Raw genomic sequence first — 26,299 nt, 5'->3', positions numbered from 1 at the left:
TGTAAGCTCCGCATTGAGCCATCAAACTGATCCATTTCAAAACGAAATCAGAGATTGCTGGAAGAACTCAGCAGGTCTGGCAGTAGAAAGCAGCGTTAACATTTCGGGTCCAGCGACCCTTATCAGAGGAGCCCTACAGTGCAGATAGAGGCCATTCGGCCCATGAAGTCCGCACCGACCAGCTGAAGACCATCCTACCCAGACCCACTCCTACGCTGGCAGGATTTCTCTGTAACCCCACATTTCACCTGGCTAATCCACCTAGTCTCCCAATCCGGGGACATTATGGAACAATTTAGCAAGGCTTCTTCAGAGCTGATCAGTTTGCCTATGGATTGTGCTACTCAGCAAAAAATCAATTCAATTTGGATTTTGTCATCAACAGGAAACTAATTTTATTTATTGTAAACAAATTTATTCTTTAACAAATGGCAGATAAAAAGAAAGTATTACTAATCTACAACCATGCACCTTTAACTATATCACTTTAAGCCCCAAATGCACAAATATTTATTCACGAATAAGACAGATAAAAGGCAAATAGTTTGAGTTAGATATTATGAGTGGAAAAATGTTTCAGTGCTATGATGGTCGGCTCTCATGCAAGGAGCTGCTGTCTATCTCATCTACATTTGGAGTCAACTTAATGAGCTGTCACCCAAAGCTTCAATCCTTTACCTTGCTTCTTTGATACCTTGCACAGTGAAGTTCTCATTGTTATGATGACACAAAGAATGGCCAAAGGAACCACAATCCAAACCATGAAAGAAGTGAAAGATTTTCCTGGAACAAGATGAGATCTTGGTGTGTAAAACTGTTCTTAAATATTCAATAAATTACATTAAAATTCTCCCCAATTACCATTGACTCACTGGAATGGTGAACCTTTGGAATTTTCTTTAAATTCATTCACAGATGAGAGCATCACTGGCCAGACAGTATTTACTGCCCATCCCTAATTGCCCAGAGAGTCACCCACGTTGCTGTGGGTCTGGAGTCACATGTAGACCAGACCAGCTAAGGATGGCAGTTTCCTTCCCTAAAGAACATGAGTGAACTAGATGGGTTTTTCCAACAATTGAAAACAAAAGGACTCATGATCATCATTAGACTTTTAATTCCAGATTTTTGTTGAACTCAAATTCCACCATCTACTGTGATGAGATTTGAACCCAGGTCCCTGGGACACTACCTAAGTTTCTAGGTTAACAGTCAAGCAATAATACCACTAGGCCATTACCACCCCATTGAAGAACATGCTTCACTAGAAGGCTGAGGAGGCACAGCCACTGAGTATGCTCAAAGCAGAGATCGAGAGCTTTCAAGATATCATACAATCGATAGACTATCAACCCAGACACCCAGGTAAGACCCTTGGGTTTGAATCCCACAGATGATGGAATTTGAATTTAATAATAATCTGGAATTAAAGATCTAATGATGACCATGAAACTATTGTTAAAAACTGAAAGAACTGCGGATGCTGTAAATCAGAAACAAAAACAGAAATGATAGTAAAATGTAGGGTTTGTAGGTTAGTTTGATCTTAGAGTAGGATAAAAGGTCAGCACAACATCGAGGGCTGAAGGGCCTGTGCAGTGCTGTACTGTTCTATGTTCTAAATGGCTGGAAAAGTTCAGCAGGTCTGGTAGCACCTGTGGACATACAACAGAGTTAACATTTCTAGTCCGGTTACTCAGGCCTGTTCTGAGGAAGGGTCACTCAACCCGAAATGTTAACTCTGATTGCTGCCAGATCTGTTGAGCTTTTCCATGAATCAATTGTTAATTTTTGGGAAAACCCATCAGGTTCATTAATATCCTTTAAAGAAGGAAACTGCCATCCTTACCTGGTCTGGCCTATATATGACTCCAGACCCTCAACAATGTGTTGGCACTTAACTGCCCTCTGGGCAATTAGGGATGGATAAATAAATACTGGTCTAGCCAGCGATGTACTCACCTTGTGAATGAATTTAAAGAAAAGGCTAAGGAGACAGTATAGGGAAAACAGTCTTGAAGTAGAGGCTCAGAGTGGTGGGCAAAAGTGAGGACTGCAGGTGCTGGAAACCAGAGCACAGCAGGTCAGGCAGCATCCGAGGAGCAGGAAAATGGACGTTTTGAGCAAAAGCCCTTCATCAGGAATAGGGGCACGAACCCTCCAGGATGGAGAGATAAATGGGGGGAGTGGGGCTGGGGAGAAGGTAGCTGCCTGACCTGTTGTGCTTTTCCAGCACCGCTCTGATCTAAACTCTGGTTTCCAGCATCTGCAGTCCTCACTTTTGCCTAGTTGATTTTAACCCTACTGCGAATCCTCTTGCAAGGATGCCTACCTTGAAGAAGTTCTCCTCCTTTCTCCACAAGAATCCCAGTGAGTCTCTCTCTCACTGCAACCCCCAGGTCATCTCCTCTGCCATGAAGCTCTTCAACCTTGTACTGAAACCCCCACCCTCCTGTCTGACCTATCACCTCCATCCCCACCCCCATTCACCTATTGTCCTCTTGGCTACCTCTCCCCAGCCCCACTCTCCCCATTTATCTCTCCACCCTGGAGGTTCCCAGCCACATTCCTGATGAAGGGTTTATGACCAAAATGTCGATTCTCCTGCTCCTCGGATGCTGCCTGACCTGCTGTGCTTTTCCAGCACCACTCTGATCTAAACTATTAGAGTGGTGGAACAAGCTTGAAGGGCCAAATACATTAGCAGGAAAATCAAAGTTTCGAGCAAAAGCCCTTCATCAGGAATGAGGCTGGGAGCCTCGGGGGTGGAGAGATAAATGGGAGGGGAGTGGGGCTGGGGTAGCTGAGAGTGCTGGGGTGGATGGAGGTGGGGATGAAGGTGATAGGTCAGAGGGGAGGATAGAGCAAATAGGTGGGAAGAAAGATTGACAGATGGGACAGGTCATGAGGACAGTGCTGAACTGGAAGGTTGGAATTGGGGTAAGGTGGGGGGGAAGGGAAATGAGGATACTGGTGAAGTCCACATTGATACCATGGGTTGAAGGGTCCCGAGGTGGAAGATGAGGCGTTCTTCCTCCAGGCGTCAGATGGTGAGGGAGTGGCGATGGAGGAGGCCCAGGACCTGCATGTCCGCAGCAGAGTGGGAGGGGGAGTTGAAATGTTCGGCCACAGAGTGGTGGGGTTGATTGGTGCGGGTGTCCCAGAGATGTTCTTTGAAGCACTCTGCGAGTAGACATCCAGTCTCCCCAATGTAGAGGAGACCGCATTGGGAGCAACGGATATAGTAAATGACATGTGTGGAAGTGCAGGTCCCAGACCTCAGCTGTTTAAACTCTGGAACTCCCAGCTGAAACCCCTCCAACATTTTGTCTCTTCAAGATGCTCCTCATGACCTAGTTAAATTGCCTGTAATGTCCACGGTGGATTAGCAATGGGAAATGCAGGGTTTTGGGGATAGGGTCGAGGGGTAATTCTGGGTGGGATGCTGTTTGGAGGGTCAATGCAGACCTGATGGACCAAATGGCCTGCTTCCACATTGTGGAACTCCCATTAGCTCTATCTATAGCCCTCATTATTTTATAAACATCTATCAGGTTGCCTTTCAACCTCCTACGCTCCAGTGAAAAAAGTCCCAGCTTACTTAGCCTTTCTTTATAACTCAAATCTTCCATCACCGGCAACATCCTTGTAAATCTCTTCTGAACCCTTTCCAGCTTAATAAGATCCTTCCTAAAACTGGGCAACCAGAACTGGACTCAATATTCCAGAAGAAGCCTCATCAATGGCCTGTACAACCTCAGCATGACTAAAATCATGAGGGGCATGGATATGGTAAATAGACAAGGTCTTTTTCCTGGGGTGGGGGAGTCCAGAACTAGAGGGCATAGGTTTAAGGTGAGAGGGGAAAGATGTAAAAGAGAACTAAAGGGCAACCTTTTCACAAAGAGGGTGGTACGTGTATGGAATGAGCTGCCAGAGGAAGTGGTGGAGGCTGATACAATTGCAACATTTAAAAGGCATCTGGATGGGTATATGAATAGGAAGGGTTTGGAGGGACATGGGCCGGGTGCGGCAGGTGGGACTAAATGGGGTTGGGATGTCTGGTCGGCATGGACAAGTTGGACTGAAGGGTCTGTTTCTGTGCTGTATATCTCTATGACTCTATGACTTCCCAACACCTATACTCAAAGGAGAAAGTAAGGACTGCAGGTGCTGGAGATCAGAGTCAAGAGTGTGGTGCTGGAAAAGCACAGCAGGTCAGGCAGCATCCGAGGAGCAGGAGAATCAACATTTTGGGCATAAGTCCTTCATCGGGGATTAGCTGCTCCTCGGATGCTGCCTGACCTGCTGTGCTTTTCGAGTGCCACACTCTCGACTCCTATACTCAAAGTACTGAACAATGAAGACAAGCGTGCTAAACACCTTTTTAACCACCCTGTTTACATGTGACGCAAACAGTTCTGAATCCCTACCTTGCTCAGGAATTAATGATGTTACATACACTGGAAGTCAGGTTAGTTCAAAATGAAATTCTATTCTGCACAGGTTAGAAATTAAACATTGTAAAGTGTAAAAATTACTTTTGAAACTTACTTTCTTTCCACGTTGGATTCTTCACTGGGAGATGTAGATTGATACAATAGTTATCAACAGTACTGTTACCTTCACTGTACAGCATCTTCCCCAACAATGAGCAACTATTAAAAAAAAATTGATCTATCAGTATATTCTTCCCAGTAACTGTACATTCTGCAAGCTTATTATTAAACAAAGAGATTTCATCCAGTTATTTGTGATCCAAAGATATCATTTATATACATCTTCATTAATCCATAAGAAATAAGATCAGGAGTAGGTCATTTGGCCCCTTGTGAGGATGTTCACCGATGATTGCACAATGATCAGTACCATTCGCGACTCCTCAGATACTGAAGCAGTCCGTGCTCAAATGCAACAAGATCTGGACAATATCCAGGCTTGGGCCAGCAAGTGGCAAATAACATTCGTGCCTCCCAAATGCCAGACAAAGACCATCACCATTAAGAGACACTCTAACCACCGCCCCTTGACATTCAACGGTTGTACCACTACTGAATCCCCCACTGTCAGTCACCATCCTTGGGATTGCCATTGACAAGAAACTTGACTGGACTCACCACATAAAAACAGTGTCTACAAGAGAAGGTCAGAGACTAGGGATACTGTGGCAAATAATTCACCTCCTGACACCCCAAAGATTTTTTAACCTTCTAAAGGCACAAGTCAGGAGTGTGATGGAATACTCCCCACTTGCCTGGATGGGTGCAGCCCCTACATAACTCAAGAAGTTGACACCATTCAGGACAAAGCAATCCACTTGATTGGCACCACATCTACAAACATTCAATCCCTCCACTGCCAACGCTCAGTAACAGCAGTGTGTACTATCTACAAGATACATTGCAGAAATTCATCAAAGATCCTTAGGCAGCACCTTCAAAACCCACGACCACTTACATCTAGAAGATCAGCAGATACTTGGGAACACCACCACCTGCAAGTTCCCCTCCAAGCCACTCACCACCCTGACTTGGAAATATACCGCCGTTCCTTCACAGTTGTTGGGCCAAAGTCCTGGAATTCCCTCCCTATCAACATTGTGGGTCAACCCACAGCAAGTGGACTGCAGTGATTCAAGAAGGCAGCTCAACATTACCTTCCCGAGGGGCAACTAGGGATAGGCTATCAATGCTGGCCAGCCAACGACGCCCAAGTCCCTTAAATTAATTGAAAAAAAAGGCTGCACCAATATTCAATGGGGACTCCTGATGAAGGGCCAGGCCTGAAACATCGACTCGCCTGCTCCTCTGATGCTGCTGGACCTGCTGTGCTTTTTCCAGCTCCACATTTTATCGACTGCAACATTCAATAGGATCATGGCAGATCTGACATTCCTCACTTCCTTTTCCCATGTATGCCCAAGAACTCTCAAGTCACCCATTGAACAGGAATCTGTCTATCGCAGCCTCAAATATACATAAGGACTCTGCTCCCACAGCTCTCCATGGAAAGAAGTTCCAAAGACCTTCAACACTCTGAGAGAAGAAATTCCTCCTCATCTCAGTCTTAAATTGGTGCCCCTTTATTCTGAGACTGTGCCCTCTGGTCCTAGACTCTCCCATGGGGGGAAACATCCTCTCAACATTTGCCCTGTCAAGCCCCTTAAGTATCCTTTATGTTTCAAGGAAATCAGCTCTTATTGTTCTAAACTCCAAAGAGTAGAGTGCCAAACTGTTTAACCTTTGCTCATAAGACTGAAGATCATCCAAGTGGACCCTCTCTGAACTGCCTTCAATTAAATAATATATTTTCTTTGATAAAAGACTCTGGTGCGGCCACATCTGGAGTATTGTGTGCAGTTTTGGTTGCCATACAATAGGAAGGATGTGGAGGCACTGGAACGGGTGCAGAGGAGGTTTACCAGGATGTTGCCTGGTATGGTAGGAAGATCGTATGAGGAAAGGCTGACGCACTTGGGGCTGTTTTCATTGGAGAAAAGAAGGTTTAGGGGTGATTTGATAGAGGTGTACAAGATGATTAGGTGTTTAGATAGGGTTGACAGTGAGAATCTTTTTCCAGGTATGGAGTCAGCTAATACAAGGGGGCATAGCTTTAAATTAAGGGGGGGTAGGTATAGGACAGATGTTAGGGGTAGGTTCTTTACTCAGCGAGTCGTGAGTTCATGGAATGCCCTGCCAGTAGCAGTGGTGGACTCTCCCTCTTTATGGGCATTTAAGCAGGCATTGGATAGGCATATGGAGGATAGTGGGCTAGTGTAGGTTAGGTGGGCTTGGATCGGCGCAACATCGAGGGCCGAAGGGCCTGTACTGCACTGTATTCTTCTATGTTCTATGTTCTATAAGGACCAAAACTGCTCACAGTACAAGCGGGAATGGGAGTTGCAGGGATGACCTTAGAAGGCAGTAGTCTTGAATTGAATTTGCACTTGAGTAAAAAATGTTTTGCAGAAGTTGGAAATCTCTTAAAAAAATGAAAGTGCTAGAAAGTGTCAGGAAGTAATGGTAGAGTAAAATCTTTATCTATGTTATTATCTAAACTTTGCAAAAACATGAAGTTGAACCATCAGCCCGATCTATAAGAGTGTTTTTGATGTTGCTGCATATAGCCGCCCTGAGTTCTTTTTTAAAAATTGCACATTAACCCACAGATTGCAACCTCATTGCAAATAAAACAAACCTTGTACATCTTATCTCTCATTTCCTCAGAATTCAGGCGTCCCAAGCAGTCACCCTTCAGCTGCAAAGATTTCAGCAATTAATTGATAAGAAAGATAAGAACTAGCAACAGAAATGACCCAATTCTCACAGGTCTTTGTTTCATGGGTAACGCACTTTTATTCCGTTAATGTACGGTGACGTAAATCATTCCAAATGAAGCCTAGTATATTCACCACTTTCACCTTGTTCATGCAATCCCTCTGGTGTGGAAGCAGACCATTCGGCCCATTGAGTCCACACCAACCCTCTGAAGAGCATCCTACCCAGAGGCACCCCATAACCCTGCATTTCCCCATAGCTAACCCACCTAGCCTGAACATTGCTAGAAATTATGGGCAACTTAGCATGGCCAATCCATCCTAACCTGCACATCATTGGATTGTGGGAAGTAACCAGAGCACCTGGAGGAAACCCACACAGATGCGGGGAGAATGTGCAAAGTTTGTGAGAAGATTTGTAGCTCGGGTGCTCGTTGTTGTGGTTCTGTTCGCCGAACTGGGAATTTGTGTTGCAGACGTTTCGTCTCCTGTCTAGGTGACATCCTCAGTGCTTGGGAGCCTCCTGTGAAGCGATTCTGTGATCTTTCCTCCGGCATTTATAGTGGTTTGTCTCTGTTGCTTCCGGTTGTCAGTTCCATCTGTCCGCTGCAATGGTCGGTATATTGGGTCCAGGTCAATGTGTTTGTTGATAGAATCTGTGGATGAGTGCCATGCCTCTAGGAATTCCCTGGCTGTTCTCTGTTTGGCTTGTCCTATAATAGTAGTGTCCCAGTTGAACTCATGTGCAAACTCCACACAGACAGTCACCCGAAGGTGGAATTGAACCCAGGTCCTGTGAGGCATCAGTGCTAACCACTGAGCCACTGTACGCATTTTCCTGAGGTTTCGTGAGTGCCTTTAACTGCACAGTGAATGCTGCCACCTGAGATATTTCGGTAGAGATCAACTGCATGTGTGGAACCTTTTGTGGGGAGGATGCAAACTGAAGCTCGAGAATTTAATGGTGTTTTTATTCAAGTATTTCAGACAGTCAATGAGAGCCACAAAGACCTTGGGCATTTAATCTGGCTCAGTTTCTGTAAAATGAGTTCTGCCTTTCTCTCCGATGAGTGGTTTTTGTTAAATCACTTCTGTAACTATTGAATTGATTCAAGGCAGAGTTAGATAGACTTTTGATAGACAAGAGGCTCGAGGGTATGGGACACAGACAGGAAATGCTGATGAAACCACAATTAGATCAGCCATGATCGTACTGAATGATGGGGCAGATTCGAAGGGCAGCATGGCTGACACTCACTCCTAGTTGTGCATCTTCACATTCCTAATCCTTGTTCTGACTACTCAGTCAGACATTGAATGATTATTCATTTGTGTCAATAACTATATTTGTCTGGGTAAATGAGTACCTGTTGGTGCCCTAGTGTCGGTAGTACTGTAATCCTTGCTGAGCTTCCAACTTACTTCCAGTTTGTGGGGAATCCTGATTGCACAGCTCAAAGCTCATCGTTTCACAGTATCACACAGCACAGAGGAAATCCAGTTGGCCAATTGCACCTTTGCCTGCGCTTTCTAAGGGCTGTTCAATTACCCAACTCCCCCTTCCCTTTTTCTTTACTGCCTTGTAAATTGTTCCTAAGTATAGATCCAGTTTCCTTTCAAAGTCACTATTGGATCTGATCCTGGCTCCCTGCAGGCTTGCCTCACAGCACAGTCCTAGTATTTAATCAAACCCTGATGTAAATACAGCCGTGTGAAGACTCAGTCATTAGCACATTGCAATACATTGGCACCGAGCTCCACATTTCCAGCTGGGAATTCAGATCCCGGCAATTTCTGAAATCTGACATGAACATAGAAACATAGAAAATAGGGCAGGAGTAGACCATTCGGTCCTTCAAGCCTGCTTCACTATTCAGCATGATCATGGCTGATCACCCAACTCAGGCCTCTGTTCCCCAAACCCTTTGACCCATTTAGGAATGAGACACATTTCTTCGTGTTTAGCAATTGCAAGCTGTTTTGATACCTCAAGCTTCCAAACAAATGTAACTGTCAGTGAGCCAAGGCCAAACCTCAAATCTATTCATAACTTCCTTCCCCTTTGTCTAAAAGAGATTGTACACAATTTCACTCTTTTTGACAATAAATCCTTTTTCAGACAGCATTTCTGAAAGGATGTACGAAAGAATCTCCAACATCTTGCATGTTATGTTGTTCATCATACCTCAGTGTATTGGTACAAGTGTAAAGTTTCTGTTGAATTTATTTTAAAATTATTTTGTAATCTGATTCTGTTTAATAGATTATTGTTCCCATCGCCTTTGGTTTCTGTTGACAATTTCAAGGATGTCCATAAACTCCTCTTCCTTATAGGTGAAAAGATACATAGACATGTCCACATACCCCTGACCTCTCCTCCTTGCCCCAGAAAATTAGGAAGAGCAGGCTTCTGCTCCAATGCAGCAAGGTGGGAAAGAAATGAGGTAAAATCAGGAAATACTGTTTGGGTGTTAACTGGGCTGAAACTTTTAAAAAGAATGAATGAGAGGCAGTCAACATACATTACAATTCTAAAGAGGTTGCAGAAGAGGAAGGGAACTGAGGTTACAGTAGCATTCAGTTCTTCATAGTTTGTTTATGTGCGTCTGTTTTATTGATGCTCACTGTGCTTGATTTGTTAAGCCTGGGTGTGGATTCAGAAAAGCAAACTAGCTGTACATGGGGTTGAAGCATGGAGTAGATACCTGAAGTACTGTGACACACACAGAAAATAGTTATTTCTGTATAGCTCCAAGATATAAAAGATACAACAAAAATGTGTGAAGATATCATTGAAGGTGGGAGGACAGACTGAGATGGTGATGAATGAAGCATGTGGGATCTTGGATTGTGTTGACGATGTATAACATCAAGGAAGTTATATTAAATACGTGTGAAACACTAGCTCAGCCTCAACTGGAGTACTGCATCCAGTTCTGAGCACACGGGGTCCCCGACTTACCAACATCCAACTTACAAATGCTCATACTTAACAAATGTGATCACATACAGGGATATAGTCTTAAAGCTCCAACAAAGAAATATTTCCTGTACTTACAACCAGCTGCTTTACAGTACTGTGTATCCTGCATTGTGTTCCAACTTGCACACAAAATAACTTGTGGACAGACTCCAGAATGGAATGCATTCACAGCTTGGGACTTCATGTACTGGCCTTTAAGAAGGGTGTAAGGGCATTGGAGGGAGGGCAGCAAAAGATCACATGAATGGTCTGAGGGACGGAGAACTTAAGTGGAGATGGATTGGAGAAACTGGTACTTTTTTTTTCCTGAAGAGGAAAAAGCGGAGAGGAGATTTGATGAAGATATTCAAAATCATGAGAGGTCTGGGTGGAGTACTGCGAAACATTGTTCCCTTTAGAAGGGTGGGGAACCAGAGGACACAGGTTTAAGGTGATTGGCAATTGATCCAAAAGCAACATTCAGAACAACGTTTTTACACAGTGAGTGGTTAGGGTCTGGAATGCACCACCCAAGAGGGTGGTGGAGCCAGGTCCAACCCTCAATATCAAAACGGAATTTGCTCATAATTTAAAAAGAAATTTAAAAACTGCCGGGATTCTGAGAAAAGGCACATTGTGACACAAGATACATTACTCTCGCAGAGAGCTAGTACAGAGTGGACAGGTCGAATGTTCTCCTTCTGTGATATACTCTTCTATGGTCATGTATTGCACCAGCTTCTATCTGCTTTTACAGAGAAGACAAAATCATTTCTAGATCCTAGAGCTAGCAGATGGGCACAATGGGTATCGGGTTCAATGGTTAAAGGGTATGACTAGTAAGGTGGAGTGGGGTTGGATTGGGGGGGGTGGGGGGTTGCTGTGTTCCAGAATGGGAGGGAGAGGGTGGATTGACAGATCTTGGGGGAGGGGGAGGGGAGGTGGATTCATGTTGCGTGGAAGGGAGCAATCAAGTCAAGGAGGAGGGGGGATTGGTAGGGTCTCAGGGCGTAAAGATGCTGGGGGGCGTGTAGTTCAGGAGGTAGACCGCATTTTTAATCATCCATCTTTTCCTGGGTAACCATTAACAGAAGCTTTCCTTCCCCTCCTCTTGAATACACTAACACCAGCTGAATGATGTTTCCAGATCTCCTAAACCTGATCCAATCGTGATGCTTCCTGTGGTAACTCTGCACAAGATGCTGAGAGTCTGCTCATCCTGAAGAAGGGCTTAAGCCTGAAATGTCGATTCTTCTTCTCCTTTGATGCTGCCTGACCTGCTGCGCTTTTCCAGCAACACATTTTTAAGCTCTGATCCTAAGCATCTGCAGTCCTCACTTTCATCCACAGAAAGCCCACTCTGCCCTCAGCAAATATCCAGGTTAACTCCCAGTCACTCTGCGGCTGGAACTTTGTCCTGATCTGACCCTGAGCCATTGTGATCTGTGCAGCTTGATCCTCGCTTTTCCAGTACCTTAACCACAAAGATATCATTCATGAGATCAAAATACTTCACGAAGAGAAGATATTCCAGAAAAAAAATTCACACAATTCAAATTTTATTTGTGGGTGTGGGCATTTAGAGTCATAGAGTCAGAGTTGTACAGCACGAAAACAAACTCTTCGGTCCAATCTGTCCGTGCTAACCAGATATCTTAACCTAATCTAGTCCCATTTGCCAGCACTTGGCCCTTATCCCTCTAAACCCTTCCTATTCATTTACCCATCCAGATTCTTTTTAAATGTTGTAATTATACCAGCCTCCACCATTTCTTCTTGATGAAGGGTTTATGCCTGAAACGTTGACTCACCTACGTTGACTCACCTACGTTGACTCATCTACTCTTTGGATGCTGCCTGACTTGCTGTGCTTTTCCAATGCCACACTTCTCAACATTTCCCTTGGCAGCTCATTCCAGACACGCACTATCCTCTGTGTAAAAAAGTTGCCCCTTAGGTCCTTTTAAATCTTTCCCCTCTCACCCTAAACCTAAGCCCTCTACTTTTGGACTCCTCCAACCTGGGGAAAAAGACCTTGGCTGTTCATCCTCTCCATGCCCCTCATGATTTTATGAACCTCTATAAGGTCACACCTCAGTCTCCAACACTCCAGGGAAAATACCGCCAGCCTATTCAGCCTCACCCTGTAACTTAAAACCTCCAACCCTGGCAACATCCTTGTAAATCTTTTCTGAACCCCTTTAAGTTTCACAACATCCTTCCCGTGGCAGAGAGATCAGAATTGAATGCAGTATTCCAAAAGTGGCTAACCAATGACCTGTACAGCCGCAACATGACGTCCCAACTCCTGTACTCAATGCACTGACCAATAAAGGCAAGCATATCAAACACCTTCTTCATCATCCTGTCTACCTGCACTTACTGTCGACTGTGAACACTTCTTGTGAAGGTGATGGTGCGCTGTCTTTTTGAGCTGTTGGCAGTCACCACATTGCTTTTGATGCAGCTAAGTATCCAGTTAAACCATTTCAGAGGGCAGTTAAGTGTCAAACACATTGTCATACGTCTGGAGTTACATATAAGTTAGACTTGCTTAGGATTGCTGATCTCCTGCCTGAAGGACATTGATGAACCAAGATAGGTTTGTGGTCATCATTACGTTTATTACACATTTATTTAACTAACTGAATTAAAATTTCCCAACGATCAAGGTTAGGTTTGGACTGATGTTACCAGTCCTGTACCAAGTGACTGAACTCAACCAGTTCATGTGATATTTAATTTTTAATGGGCCCATCTGTGGAATACAATGTCAAAGGGTAATATACACCAAGAATTGCTGTGAATCACAGCGAGATTGATTAATTAAAAGTCAGCTCAAAAGATATTCTCCATCTATACTGGAAACATATCAGTGATTCCTGGGGAGGGGTTGGAAGATTAGATTAGATTTCCTACAGTATAGAAAGAGGCCCTAGGGCCCAACAAGTCCACACCTATCCTCTGCAGAGTAATCCACCCAGTCCCATTCCCCTTGACTAATGCACCTAACACTATGGGCAATTTAGCATGGCCAATTCACCTGACCTGCACATCTTTGGATTGTGGGAGGAAACCCACACAGACACAGGGAGAATGTGCAAACTCCTCACAGTCACCTGAGGCAGGGATCAAATCCGGGTCCCTGCTGCTGTGAGGCAGCACTACTAACCACTGAGCCACCATGCCACCTGGTGGGCACTTACTTGGTATGAGGCTGACATTTCAGTCTTTGTGTGATATTCCGAAAGCTTCCTGGAGGACAAGGCTGGCACATCTCCTTCTGGTGGTGTTGCTTATCTTTAAAGAAAGGACAGAATCAAAACTTAATCACGAAACTCCAGAATTTTACTAAAATATATGCACCTCGCGCATTCCGTCCACTCACAGGGCAATGTCACATGAACTAGTTGCACAATATCAATTGCTCAGTTTTATATATGGCATGGAAATGATGGAGAATATGTTTGGATCACGAAGGTCTGTGTGAAGCATTGCAACAAAAAAGGCAAAACCTAAAGAGAGGGAGAAAACAACAAGATAGAGAAGGAGGCTAGATAACTTTATGTTAATCTGGGAGTATAAGAAATGGGTGTGCAAAACTGGAACTTTCATTCTAGAAGGAGAAAGTCCACAAAATAAAGAACTGGTTAAGCTGGTTAAACAGGTTAAGAACTCTTGGATTTGAATGGCTTCCTGCTAAAGTTCCAATTACCATCCACTGTCTGGTCACCAACTGGCAATGATAAACCTATTAACCTTCCATAGAACTACAGCAACAAACCATTGTTATTAAACAGTATAAAGACTAGAATGAGGTAAACAATACCTAAGGGAAGATTTTTCCCATCTCCGCATACTTCGCAGTAATAACCGAGGGGACATTCGCAATTCTTATCATTTTTAGTGATGCAGGAAACATTTCCTGTGTCAAGAAAAGTTTTAAAAAGGATTAACAAACAACACTGAATCTTTCATTAGTCTATATTCTTCTATTGTAGCCAGACTCACAGTAGTTTTTAGGAAAGATTCGCACTTATCTGGCATCCCAATGTATTTTACAGTGAAATATTTTTGAAGTTTAATCATCGATTTCGTGTGGGAAATATTGCAGTATAGAATCATAGAATTTCTACAGTGTGATAGCAGGCCATTTAGCCCATCAAATCCACACTGACCCTCCCAAGAGCATCCCACACAAATCCAGCTTCCTACCCTATCCCTGTAACCCTATGGGGCAATTTTGCATTCCTAATCCACCTAACCTGCACATCTCTGAATTATGGGGGGGAACCGAAGCACCCAGAGACAGACACGGGGAGAACGTGCAAACTCCACACAGACAGTCATCCAAGGAAGGAATTGAATCCTGGGTCCTGGCACTGCGAGGCAGCAGTGCCAACCATTGAGTCACCAGGCCTCCCCATTGGCAAGCATCAAGGATTTGCAAACCACAATGATCTAAACAGCCAGGTAATCTGTTCTAGTTGCCGTTTAAGGGATGGAGCTCTGGGAGATTTCTCTTTCCCTGTCTCAGGTATGGGATCTGTTATAAGGTGGACACAGACTCAACTTGCCACCTCATAGGAAAGGTGGCACCTCCAACATTACAGCACTCCCTTAGTACTACACAGGAGTGTCAGCCTAGATTATGTCCCCAGGTCTATGGAGTTGGCTCGGGTCAGAGTCAGTCCACAAGTGGAGTGCAATGTATGATGTAAATTCCTTGAAGGTGCTTTTATCAATCTAACTACAAACAAAGCCAAATTAAAGGCTTTCCTTTCTGTTCAATATTTCATATCATGAAAGTGACTCTTAAATTTATTTTTTACAAATAAAAAAACACAGAAATAAAAAAAAGTAGCAATCCCACAGCAAAAACTTCAATAATTTTTCCCATCTCATCCTGCTTAACCTGTCCAAATGAGCAAAGTGAATATAGGAATGATAGAGTACACAAAAATCTAACCGATTTAAAGTTAAAATCTGATCCACAAAAACTGTATGTTTGATGCTTACCTTCTCCTGTTGATAGTGATTCATCGCAGGAGTTGTCAGCTGTGCTGTTACCTTTAGTGTGAAGGATTTTTCCCAAGTCTGTACAACTGAGTAACATATTTGACAGTTAGCTAATTCTTACAAGATACTGAAATATTTGTAGTCTTTCCTTATGCAAAGGTATCCATCTTAATATGTGAGCTATATTTTGTATCAATCCTAGGCTTTTAGCTCTGGTGGAATAATAGAGATCGACTAACAATTCAAAGAGTAATTTATCCCCAAATTCCTGCCATATCTCTGCCTTTTGGATCATGACGTCAGGGAGAACTGCAAAGACCAACGAAGGCTGTCCGGATGAACACTGGAACTGCAGGGGATCTTTCAAGTCAGGTTTGCTATTGAATTAGACTGTACCTTACCTCTGCATTGTTCCCTCTGGGTGAAGAATTAGCTCTTGGTCCTACAGTACTCTTAAGTTTAAGGTGATGCCCCTTTCCACTTGGTCCTTCCTCCTGCTGAACTAGTTGCTGTCTAATTATCCCACCCCTTTATCATTTGAACCATTCCAACTAGATCAATCCTTACATCTTTGAAATTCAAGGGAGTAACAACTTAATCTGTATAGCCTGTCCTTATCATTCAACCTTTATGTCCATGTTGACTCTGGTTAATCTATGCCATATCCTCTGTAAAGCCAAAATATCCTTCCTGGAGGGCAGTGCCCATCTGAACACTTCAGACTGAATCCAGCTAGAGTGTTATTTAACTACTTTGGATCAGTGGTGCTGGAAGAGCACAGCAATTCAGGCAGCATCCGAGGACAGGCAAAATCGACGTTTCGGGCAAAAGCCCTTCATCAGGAACGGGCTTTTGCCCGAAACGTCGATTTTGCCTGTCCTCGGATGCTGCCTGAATTGCTGTGCTCTTCCAGCACCACTAATCCAGAATCTGGTTTCCAGCATCTGCAGTCATTGTTTTTACCTGGTTATTTAACTACAACATACTATCCAGTACTTAGTCTTCAAACCCACTTTAAATAATGGCCTGTGCTCTGTTAGCCTTTTAAATGTTTTTTTGTTTGTTCCTGTCCACTGATGCTTCGAGATTCTTGTTTACAGAAACTTGACCTCAGTTATGTTTCTTAGGTCTATATTGAATAAACTGTGGAGTAAGGTGTTAGTGTAAATCAGTCAGTGAGGTACGGAGTAGTAGACCATTCGGCCCCTCGAGCCTGCTGTGCCATTCAGTGGGATCAAGACTGAGTCGACAGTGTGGCGCTGGAAAAGCACAGCAGGTCAGGCATTATCTGAGGAGCAGGAGAATCGACATTTCGAGCATAAGCTCTTCATAGGGATCCTTTTCTGCTAAAGGGCTTATGCTCGAAATGTTGATTCTCCTGCTCCACAGATACTGCCTGACCTGCTGTGTTTTTCCAGCGCAACACTCTCAACTCTGATCTCCAGCATCTGAGTCCCCACTTTCTCCTAGAGGATCAAGGCTGAGCTATTCCTCCACATTCCTACCAACAATCATCCAGTATTAATCCACCTCTGCCTTACAAATATTCAAAGACTCTGTTTCTCTGCCTTCTGATAGAGACTCACAACTTTTCATGAGGAAACGTTTTGTCTAATCTCTGATTTAAATGGCTGAGCTCTTGTTTCAGACTTTCCCATGAGAGAAAATATCCTTTCCAGACCCTGTCAAGACCTCTCAGGGCCTGACATGTGTCAATCCAGTCACCGCTTTTCCCTCTACACTCCAGCTGATATAAGCCGAAATGTCCAAGCTCTCCTCACAAGACAATCTGCTGCCTCCTGATGATATTAGTGTGACATAAATAGGACAGTCTGAACTGGAGACAAGCACCACTCCGGACCCGAAGAGACCTGATTCCAACCAAGAGTGTAGTCACGAATGCAGTGTGAATAAAGAGATGGAGTTACTTTACCATATTATACAACTAGATTACTGACAGATAAAAAAGACAAAGTCCACAAGAAAGCATTGAGAAACCAAGCTAGAAATAAAAGACAGCTGACCAGAACAGTCAACATTCTTTCATTGTCACTGCACCCTAAACTGTCAATGTTTTTTGCCACAGATTTAGAACGTAGAACATAGAGCATTCCAGCGCAGTACAGGCCCTTCAGTCCTCAATGTTGAGCCAACCTGTGGAATCAATCTGAAGCCCATCTATTCTACACTATTCCATTTGCATCCATATGTTTATCCAGTAACCATTTAAATGCTCTTAAAGTTGGTAAGTCTCCTACTGTTGGAGGCAGTGCGTTCCACACCCCTGCTACTCTCTATGAGTAAAGAAACTACCTCTGACATCTGTCCTATATGTGTCACCCCTCAATTTAAAGCTATGTCCCCTTGTGCTAGCCATCACCATCTGAGGAAAAAGGCTCTCAATGTCCACCCGATCTAACCCTCTGATTATCTTATATGTCTCAATTAAGTCACCTCTCAGCCTTCTTCTCTCTAACGAAAACAGCCTCAAGTCCCTCAGCCTTTCCTCATGAGACCTTCCCTCCATACCAGGTAAGATCCTAGTATATCTCCTCTGAACTCTTTCCAAAACTTCCACATCCTTCCTATAATGCGGTGACCAGAACTGTACGCAATACTCCAAGTGCGGCCGCAGCAGACCTTTGTACAGCTGCAGCATGACCTCGTGGCTCTGAAACTCAATCCCTTGACCAATAAAAGCTAACACACTGTATGCCTTCTTAACAACCTGGTTGCAACTTTCATTTATCTATTCACTTTACCTACCAATTCCTCTTTGTAACTTTCTGCACCCACCTACACTATTTAGCACCTTGCCTCAGCACACCTTCACATATAACTCATTTATGAGGCTCAAGGATCAATTTATATCAACGCTCAGATCTCCAGGTCAGAGCATGTACAACTCACGCTCTGGCAAGTCTAAACCCACACTAATTTCAATCTCAATGGTTCCCAAGAGTTAATCAGGTGCACTGAGTATCAACAATGTTCACAGCCAATCATGTTTTATAGAGATGTTGATGAGAAAGCCTACACATTGAAAATATTTTTCATTAACTGTCAATAAAATAAAACATTGAGTCTAACACAATGACTTACTTGGTGTGAGGCTGACATTTCAGTTTTGGCGTGGTATTCAGAAATGTTCCTGGAGGACAAGGTTGGCATGCCTGTTTGTAATAATCTTCTTTATCTAAACAGCATTCAATGATAAACAAGTATTGTTGAACAAGAATAACTTGTTGACAACCCTTCTTGCCATCTACCCTCATCTCACCGCTCTGCTCTCCGCTTTGCTGTGTCCATTCTGATGCTTCCCCTGCCCTCCTCACCCCCTCCGCTCCACTTCAGCGTGGGTCAATGCAGAGACCATGCACCCTGTCCTCTCAACCGCATCAAAGCATCTCCAACCTCCCAGCATAGGAGACGAGAACAAGACTCCAGCCTTTCCTGGCTGTGTCCAAATACCAATTTGTAGTCATAGAGTCACAGGAATGTACAGAACGGAAACAGACCCTTCGGTCCAACTCGTCCATGTGGACCAGATACCCTAACCCAATCTAGTCCCATTTGCCAGCACTTGGCCCATATCCCTCTCAACCTTTCCTATTCATAAACCCATCCAGATGTCTTTTAAATGCTGTAATTGTACCAGCCTCCACCACTTCCTCTGGCAGCTCATTCCATACACGCACCACCCTGTAGTGAATGATATTTCCCAATGCCTAAAGAGCAGTCAGACTTTGAGAGGGAATGTGTGTTTGTCTCTCTGATCAAAGAAGAGTTGGACTTGATTGTGTAGTATCCTTTGGAATTACAGCATTCCATCCTTTTGCAAAGCAACGTGTCACATGTATTCTTCAAGAACCTGCCTTCCACATTAACCATTGATTGGCCATAATCATTGGGCTGAAGCCTTTCCTTCTTTTTGGCGAACTGTCAGTTTTGTCGAGTTTCATTAAGGGTTTCTCTCTAGGAGGCCTAGCAAGATTTTTCACTGGATTGTACCAGAATTCTCCTCATTAACTGCAAACTCCATCCATTTGCCACTGCCCTCACCCCACCACCGCTGATTCTATTCTGTTCCACCATGCACCATACCGAGAATAATTTGGCGCTGTTGGGTATCCTGGAATGGACCAGATACTGCCGCCATCTTTAAAATCCCATTGTGCACCCAGACAATTGCGGTCAATCTTAAGGTACCCTGCATTGATGTGGCAGACAGGGGGAGATGTGGGCAGGGAGCTGGAAGCCTGGTGGGTAGGACTTCCTCTTCCCCCAGGGCCCACAGAGAAGGCCATGACACCATGCCCTGCCCAGCCTGGTCTGAGCTTAACCACCTGGGTTAAAGCAGTCACAGCATCTGGCAGTGTGCCCAGAGCTGTAGGAAGAAGGTTAACAACCTTCCCCACTCTTCCGATACTTTACCCTCACACTCTCTCACTGTCACTGCACCCACTTCCCACCCAGGCTCATGGTCTCCTGCTCTCACTATCGCCTGCAATATCATCCACCCCCACCCTTGGTCTCGCACACCCACCACTAACTCTGTGCTGCCCACTCACTCGCTCAGGACACCTCCCCACCTACACCAAGCAGCAACAAGCAATAACTCCCCTTAACAGGCAACACACCATTTCCTCATGAGAATCGTGCCTTGATGGTGGGAAACACTAGAAGATGCAGTGAGATGTTTTGGCATCTAGAAAGTCTACTCAGGACTGCAATTCTGACACATTTCTCAACTCAGCCCATTTCGGTCAGGCCACTATAAGGTTCAACGCAGGATTTCTATTATAAGAGCACTCTCTATAGAAACTGATTTTATCATCACATTAGAGTTTGCAAAACAAAACTGATAAGATCATTACTTTGATGACCAATATAGACTGCAAAATTGTACACTTCAAGTCACACTTGTTTGACATTCTAGTCAACACCCTCAATTAAGACATTTTCACAAAAAGGCTTTTTTATTCATTTGTGGGGTGTGGGTGTCGCTGGCTGGGCCAGCATTTGTCACCTATCTTTAGTTATCCTGGAGAAGGTGGTGGTGAGGTGCCTTCTTGTGCAGTCTATTCTGTGTAGGTGGACCCACAATGCTGTACAAGGGGGAATTCCAGGGTTTTGATCTCGTAACACGGATGGAGCGATAATATATTTCCATGTCAGGATGGTGAGTGGTTTGAAGGGGGTCTGCCATGTATCTGCTGCCCTTGTCCTTGGAAAGTGCTGTCCAAGGAGCCTTGTTGAATTTTTGCAGTGTAGATGATACACAGACCTGCTACTGAGCATCAGTGGTGGAGGGAGTGGATGTTTTGTGGATGTGGTGCAAATCAAACAGCAGCTTTGTTCTGGATGATGTCAAGCTTCTTGAGTGTTGTTGGAGCTGCCCCCATCCAGGCAAGTGGGGAGTATTCCATCACACTCCTGCCTTGTGCCTTGCAGATGGTGGACAGTCTTTGGGGAGTCAAGAGGTGAGTTACTACTCGCAGTATTCCTAGCCTCTGACTAGGCTGTTGGACTATAACCTGGTGTTGTGTGATTTTTAACTCTGTACACCCCAGTCCAACACCGGCATCTCCAAATCATGGTTCTTGTAGCCACTGTGTTTATATGGCTAGTCCAGTTCAGTTTCTGCGCAACATAAATTCTATAGGTAGCCCAGATACATGAGCTCCTGGTAGCAGAGCTACAATCAGGACAGGAGCAGAAGGAGCATTCAAGATGTGGGACCATACCTGATAGCATTGGCTTCTTATCACCACACTCCTTACAATGTTCACATTTGGCTGGGTCATCAGTAACACAGTAATAATGGAAATCACATTCACATTTGCGGTTTGTTGTAGGAGTGCACTGAACAGTCTCAATACTGTTACCTGTGAAGACAAGGTAAAATAGTGTTTGCAGGAGCAGCAATTAACACTGGATACAAGTTTAACATCTAACTGTTGCCTGAAACACCAGCTTTCAGGAGTCAAAGCTGCAAATGCCTTGGGGAGGCTGTCGTGAGTTAGGAACACAGAAAATATGAACAAGAGTAGACTTTTCCCCCAATGAGATCATTTCACCATTTAACATTGTCATGGTTGATCAGTAATCTCAATGCCATACTTCCACTGTCTCCCCATATCCTGTGACACCTGTGAATGATTGATAGGACCATTAGAAGCATTGAATCCATACTGCGTGGAAGTAGGCCTTTCGGCCCATTGAGTCCACATCAACCCTCTGAAGAGCATCCCATCCAGACCCACCCCATCCCCCTAACCCTGCATTTCCCATGGTCAATCCACCTAACGTGCACATCTTCGGACTGTGTGAGGAAACTGGAGCACCCAGAGGAAACCCACGGAGACATAGGGAGACTGTGCAAACTTCACATCATCAGTTGCCCAAGGCTGGAATCAAACCTGGTGTTGTGAGGCAACAGTGCTAACCACTGACTACCATGCTGCCCATTAGCAACTGCAGCCTTTCCAACCCAACATTGCCCCTAATTAGATCATGATTGATTTGCACTTCTTCTCTATTTTCATATCTTTTCTGTAAATCCATTCATAAGATGTTATTTTGGTAATTCTAACATTGAGGAGGTCCTCTATTTATGGTTGCCAGCCATAGATTGCACCTTTCCTTCACTGATCTCCTCATGATTTCTGTTTTCTCAGGAGAAATTCATGATCAATGGTGGATGCTGGGTGGGGGGAGCACCTCAATGACTGATTTGAAATGATAAGAGGAAAAATGCAGCACGGCAGCACACCAAACCTTCTTCAACAACACCTTCCAAACTTAGGAACTCTACTATCTAGACACATGGGAACACCCCCACCTGGAGGTTCCCCTCCCAAAACACCAAGATACTCCTAGTTTCCAAGAAACAGTCTAATTCACTTGTAAAAGAATTTGCTTTAACTTTGCTTGAATCAACATAGTGCAGGTATTGGTCTTCTGTACTGGCATGGCTTAACTGTGGGAGAGTTTAGCGCATTAGTATCTGAATTATGGATTCCTTCAGGAAATGCAACATAGATGTCAACACATGGGAGAGCCTCATTCAGCAGGAACCAATTTGGAGGAAGCTCCTGTACGGAGACAGACAATTCTTTGAGAATGCACAGCAGCATGAGAAAGTACAGAAAAGGAACCAGAGACAGGAATGCCAGTGATCTGGAAGCCAAGGAACAATTCCACCTCCCAGAAAAACCTGCCACATGTGCAGATGGAGATGTGCCTCACGAGGACCCACAGAACCCAGGACAGTGACACGGAATTTCCCTTGTGGACAATCAGACTTGTTTGTGAGTGATTGCCAACAACGAGTATTTGAATGGACTATCTGCAACTGGAAGTGGATGAAAAGCTGAAGGATTGTTAAAAGATTTAAGGACGTTTACCTGTACAAGGCCCGTAACACTTGCGACATTCTTTGAGAGAATTCTCTTTCTCAGTGTATGTTCCTTCCTCACAGGGAGCACATTGTGTCTGGTCATTGCTTGAATATGATGACGATGAAACCTTGTATGTACCTTTTATCAGTGGAAGAAGTAAATATTTTATTACTATGTGTAACCAATGTGCAGTGAAATACCTGAAATACTTTGCCCAATCTTTAGGCGCACTGATGACAATCAGTTTACAATGAGGTGCTCTAAAACACTGGTTCATCCAATCTCAGTTTGTGTTGCACTGGGAATGATTTGGTTAGATTTGCCTCCACTGGTGCAGCTCTGGGTGGAGATGTTCCTGTGGGTCAGGCTGCCTGGAGGTTTCAGGGACTTGGGGTTGTACCCAGTACTTCCCTTTAGGCTGCCCTGTCGCCAACCCCTGTACAATATCAAGCTCACCATCACTTTGGAGTCCTCACCCTTTTATTTACAGCTGTGTTTGTGACCAATATTCCCCCACCGCATGCTGCATCCTCAGCACATTCAGGGAGCAATGTGTTTAAACCCACAACCACAGGAAAGGGCTGGGTACAATAAATGATTATCAATCAGGTCATCAGGGCCAGAGAATTAGAAGTACATTTGGCTCGAATGGCTCTAAGGAGAAAGTCTAATGTAAAAGTCACTGGACCAAGTTTACTGCCAAAACAATTTACATCAAAATTCTCCCTCAAATTATTTACAATCTGACCATGCAGAACAGCAAGTCATGGTGGCCATACTTAATGGAAACACCATAGCTCTTGCATTGGGAACACACTCCATCGATTCAACTCTCTAACAGTCATAATACAAGTCTCAGTATTAGAGTTCTCTAGTGTAGGCTGTTCCATCCTTACAGTCTTAGCATTATGCGACTGCTAATGTCAGCGTAACATGATCACACCACTAACATAGACAGTTTCATGATGGTTATTTTAATCAAACTATCTGGTAAGGCACAATGTATTTCTGTGACAGTGGGATTTGAACCCAGACCTTCTAGCTTAAAGGTATTGGCACTACCACAGTGCTACAAGATCCCTTTCAGTTTTGTTAAATGCAACATGAATGGTCAAGATTTTGGAAGCAAACCTTTCTGCTTGAGTTATGCTGGGATATTTCTTCACTTCTGCTGCAATGGTTAACTATGTTAACTCCGTGTAGTGGGACTTGAATTTACAACCTTCTAACCAAACTGGCACTGATAAAATAGTAAGACTAGAGAAACATATTTTCCATATTGTTCATCTCCAACATTCTTAAAGGAGGAAACAAATCAATTGTGCTAGCACACAAAATAAAAACAACGTGGTGATGATTCAAGGAGAGATTAAATTAGATTACTTACAGTATGGAAACAGGCCCTTCAGCCCCACACCGACCGTCCGAAGAGCAACTCACCCATACCCCTACACCTAACACTATGGGCAATTTAGCATGGCCAATTCACCTAACCCGCACATTTTTGGACTGTGGGAGGAAACCAGAACAAACCCACACAGACACAGGGAGAACGTGCAAACTCCACACAAACATTTGCTTGAGGCAGGAATTGAATCAGGTCTCTGGCGCTGTAAGGCAGCAGTGCTAATCACTGTGCCATCATGCCACCCGCTGAAGACCCGCTGGTACAAGTTTAGTTATAGTTGAGCACTGAAAATTAAACCCACATTACATAAGACACTGTGGTGCACTATGGTGTTTAGTTTATTGTGAAAATAGCCAAATTAGTTTATTTCTATCTGAAAATGTGTTGCTGGAAAAGCACAGCAGGTCAGGCAGCATCCAAGGAACAGGAGAATCAACGTTTCGGGCATGAGCCCTTCTTCAGGAATGAAGAATTCCTGAATTCCTGAAGAAGGGCTCATGTCCGAAACGTTGATTCTCCTGTTCCTTGGATGCTGCCTGACCTGCTGTGCTTTTCCAGCAACACATTTTCAGCTCTGATCTCCAGCATCTGCAGTCCTCACTTTCTCCTCCTAGTTTATTTATATGCCTACTCAAATTAATCAGAGTTTGGACAAGTTAAGTTAAGACTGGAACTACCTAGAATGGGGAAGGCCATTCAGCACAAATGTTCCATGCTTGCATTATGTTCCTAAGCCTATCCTGCCTGTGGTAAATTAAATGAACACAAACCCAGAATGAGGGGAGATCAGATTGAGGTATTCAAGATGATAAAATATTTGGATAAAGTAGGTGTGGAGGGGATGCTTCCTCTTGTGAGGTATTCTAGGACAAGAGGTCATAGTCTTAGGATAAGGGGGTAGCAAATTTAAAATAGAGTTGAGGAGAAACTACTTCTCCCAAAGGGTTGTGAATCTGTGGAATTTGCTACGCCAAAGTGCAATGGAGGCCATGACAGTGAGTAAATTTAAGAAGGTGTTAGACAGATTTTTAATTGGTAATGGGTTGAAGGGTTATGGGGTGAAGGCAGGGAAATGAGGGTGAGGAGCATATCAGCCATGATCGAATGACAGAGCAGACCCGATGGGCTGAATGGCCAAATTCTGCTCCTGTGTCTTATGAACTTATATCGTGAGAGTTAATGACCATTCAATAACTGGTGTCCTTAAAAAGAAAATAAATTTGCATTTATGCAGTGCTTTAGATGACCACTGGGTAAACCAAAGCTCTTTATAGCCAATGAAGTACCTTTTGATGTGTAATCACTATTGTAATTAGGAAAGATATCAGCCAATTTGCAAACAGCAAGTTCCCAGAAACAGCAATGTAGTCAGATAATCTGTTTGTGTGGGATATTGATTAGGGGTTAAATATGGGACAGGAAATTGAGAGAACTCCCCTGCTCTTTAAATTATATTGCGGAATCTTTTACATCTATCAAAACCTTATCCAAAAGACAGTAAACCCAACAGTGCAGTGCCCTCAGTGAAACAGCAGCCTCGATGACGTGTTAAAATTTCTGAAGCATGTTTCGAATCTGTTACCTTCTGATGCACACTCAACAGTGCAGCCATTATGCCAAGCCAAGCTGTGAAGATAATACCTTGTGAATACACCATCCTCAGGCTGAGGCCAGGTTAGATCTACCCAAGTGTTTCCTTAGACCTTGCCCTTACCTCGACCTTTGGTTTCTGATGTAGGCCTCCCTCCACAGTGAAAACATTTTTTGCCATCGACTGCTAAGTACAAAACAGCAGGAGAACAAAAGCACAAAAAAGCCCATAATAATTTAACCAGTACTTTCAGAATGAAATGTGCTTTTACCTGGAGGACACTTATGCTGAGAAACCTGAAAAATATCAAAAAAATGACGCAAGTTACAACTTCAGACCATAAATGAAAACGAAGGCTAAATATCAATACTTCCTTCAATTGATTGTTAAAGCAATAATCATAAAAGGGAACACATCAACAGGAGTTGGCCGTTCAGCCCCTTAAGCCTGTTCCACCATCCAGTGAGATCATGGCTGATGTGTGGCCTACCTAACTTTGGCCCTTATCCCTTAATACCTTTACTTAGCAAAAGTTTCTCTGTCTCTGATTTTAAATTAAGGTCTAATCCAGCATCAACCGTCATTTATGGAAGAGAGTTTGAAACATCTACTGCCCTTTGTGTGTAATCGAGCTTCCTAA

At 43.8% G+C, this 26,299-nt stretch overlaps 1 protein-coding gene across 4 annotated transcripts in view; it reads right to left on the bottom strand.

Annotated features, from left to right (window-relative positions):
• LOC122540443 (uncharacterized) overlaps positions 1 to 26,299 on the bottom strand; it is a 54,701-nt gene that overhangs the window by 7,922 nt on the left and 20,480 nt on the right. For 2 of the 4 annotated variants that reach the window (XR_015753426.1, XM_043676236.2), the window contains exons 2-10: positions 25,931 to 25,955; positions 22,667 to 22,798; positions 21,005 to 21,145; positions 18,360 to 18,453; positions 15,258 to 15,343; positions 14,068 to 14,163; positions 13,445 to 13,538; positions 4,555 to 4,658; positions 679 to 783 (exon numbers count right to left, since the gene is read on the bottom strand). Coding sequence is in view for 3 of the 4 variants with exons in the window: in XM_043676236.2 (XP_043532171.2) it covers positions 679 to 783; positions 4,555 to 4,658; positions 13,445 to 13,538; positions 14,068 to 14,163; positions 15,258 to 15,343; positions 18,360 to 18,453; positions 21,005 to 21,145; positions 22,667 to 22,798; positions 25,931 to 25,955 (877 nt within the window). In the remaining variant the exon portion in view is untranslated. The remainder of the gene's footprint in view (positions 1 to 678; positions 784 to 4,554; positions 4,659 to 13,444; positions 13,539 to 14,067; positions 14,164 to 15,257; positions 15,344 to 18,359; positions 18,454 to 21,004; positions 21,146 to 22,666; positions 22,799 to 25,930; positions 25,956 to 26,299) is intronic. The other 2 variants (XM_043676237.2, XM_087980265.1) reach the window with 2 other exon arrangements.

The sequence above is a fragment of the Chiloscyllium plagiosum genome, unplaced genomic scaffold, assembly GCF_037043375.1.
Source record: "Chiloscyllium plagiosum isolate Xiang-an unplaced genomic scaffold, Cpla_swu_hap1 HiC_scaffold_37, whole genome shotgun sequence".
Taxonomy (NCBI): Eukaryota; Metazoa; Chordata; class Chondrichthyes; order Orectolobiformes; family Hemiscylliidae; genus Chiloscyllium; species Chiloscyllium plagiosum.
The sequence above is the reverse complement of the archived record's forward strand: the minus strand, read 5'-3'. Positions and strand labels throughout refer to the sequence as shown.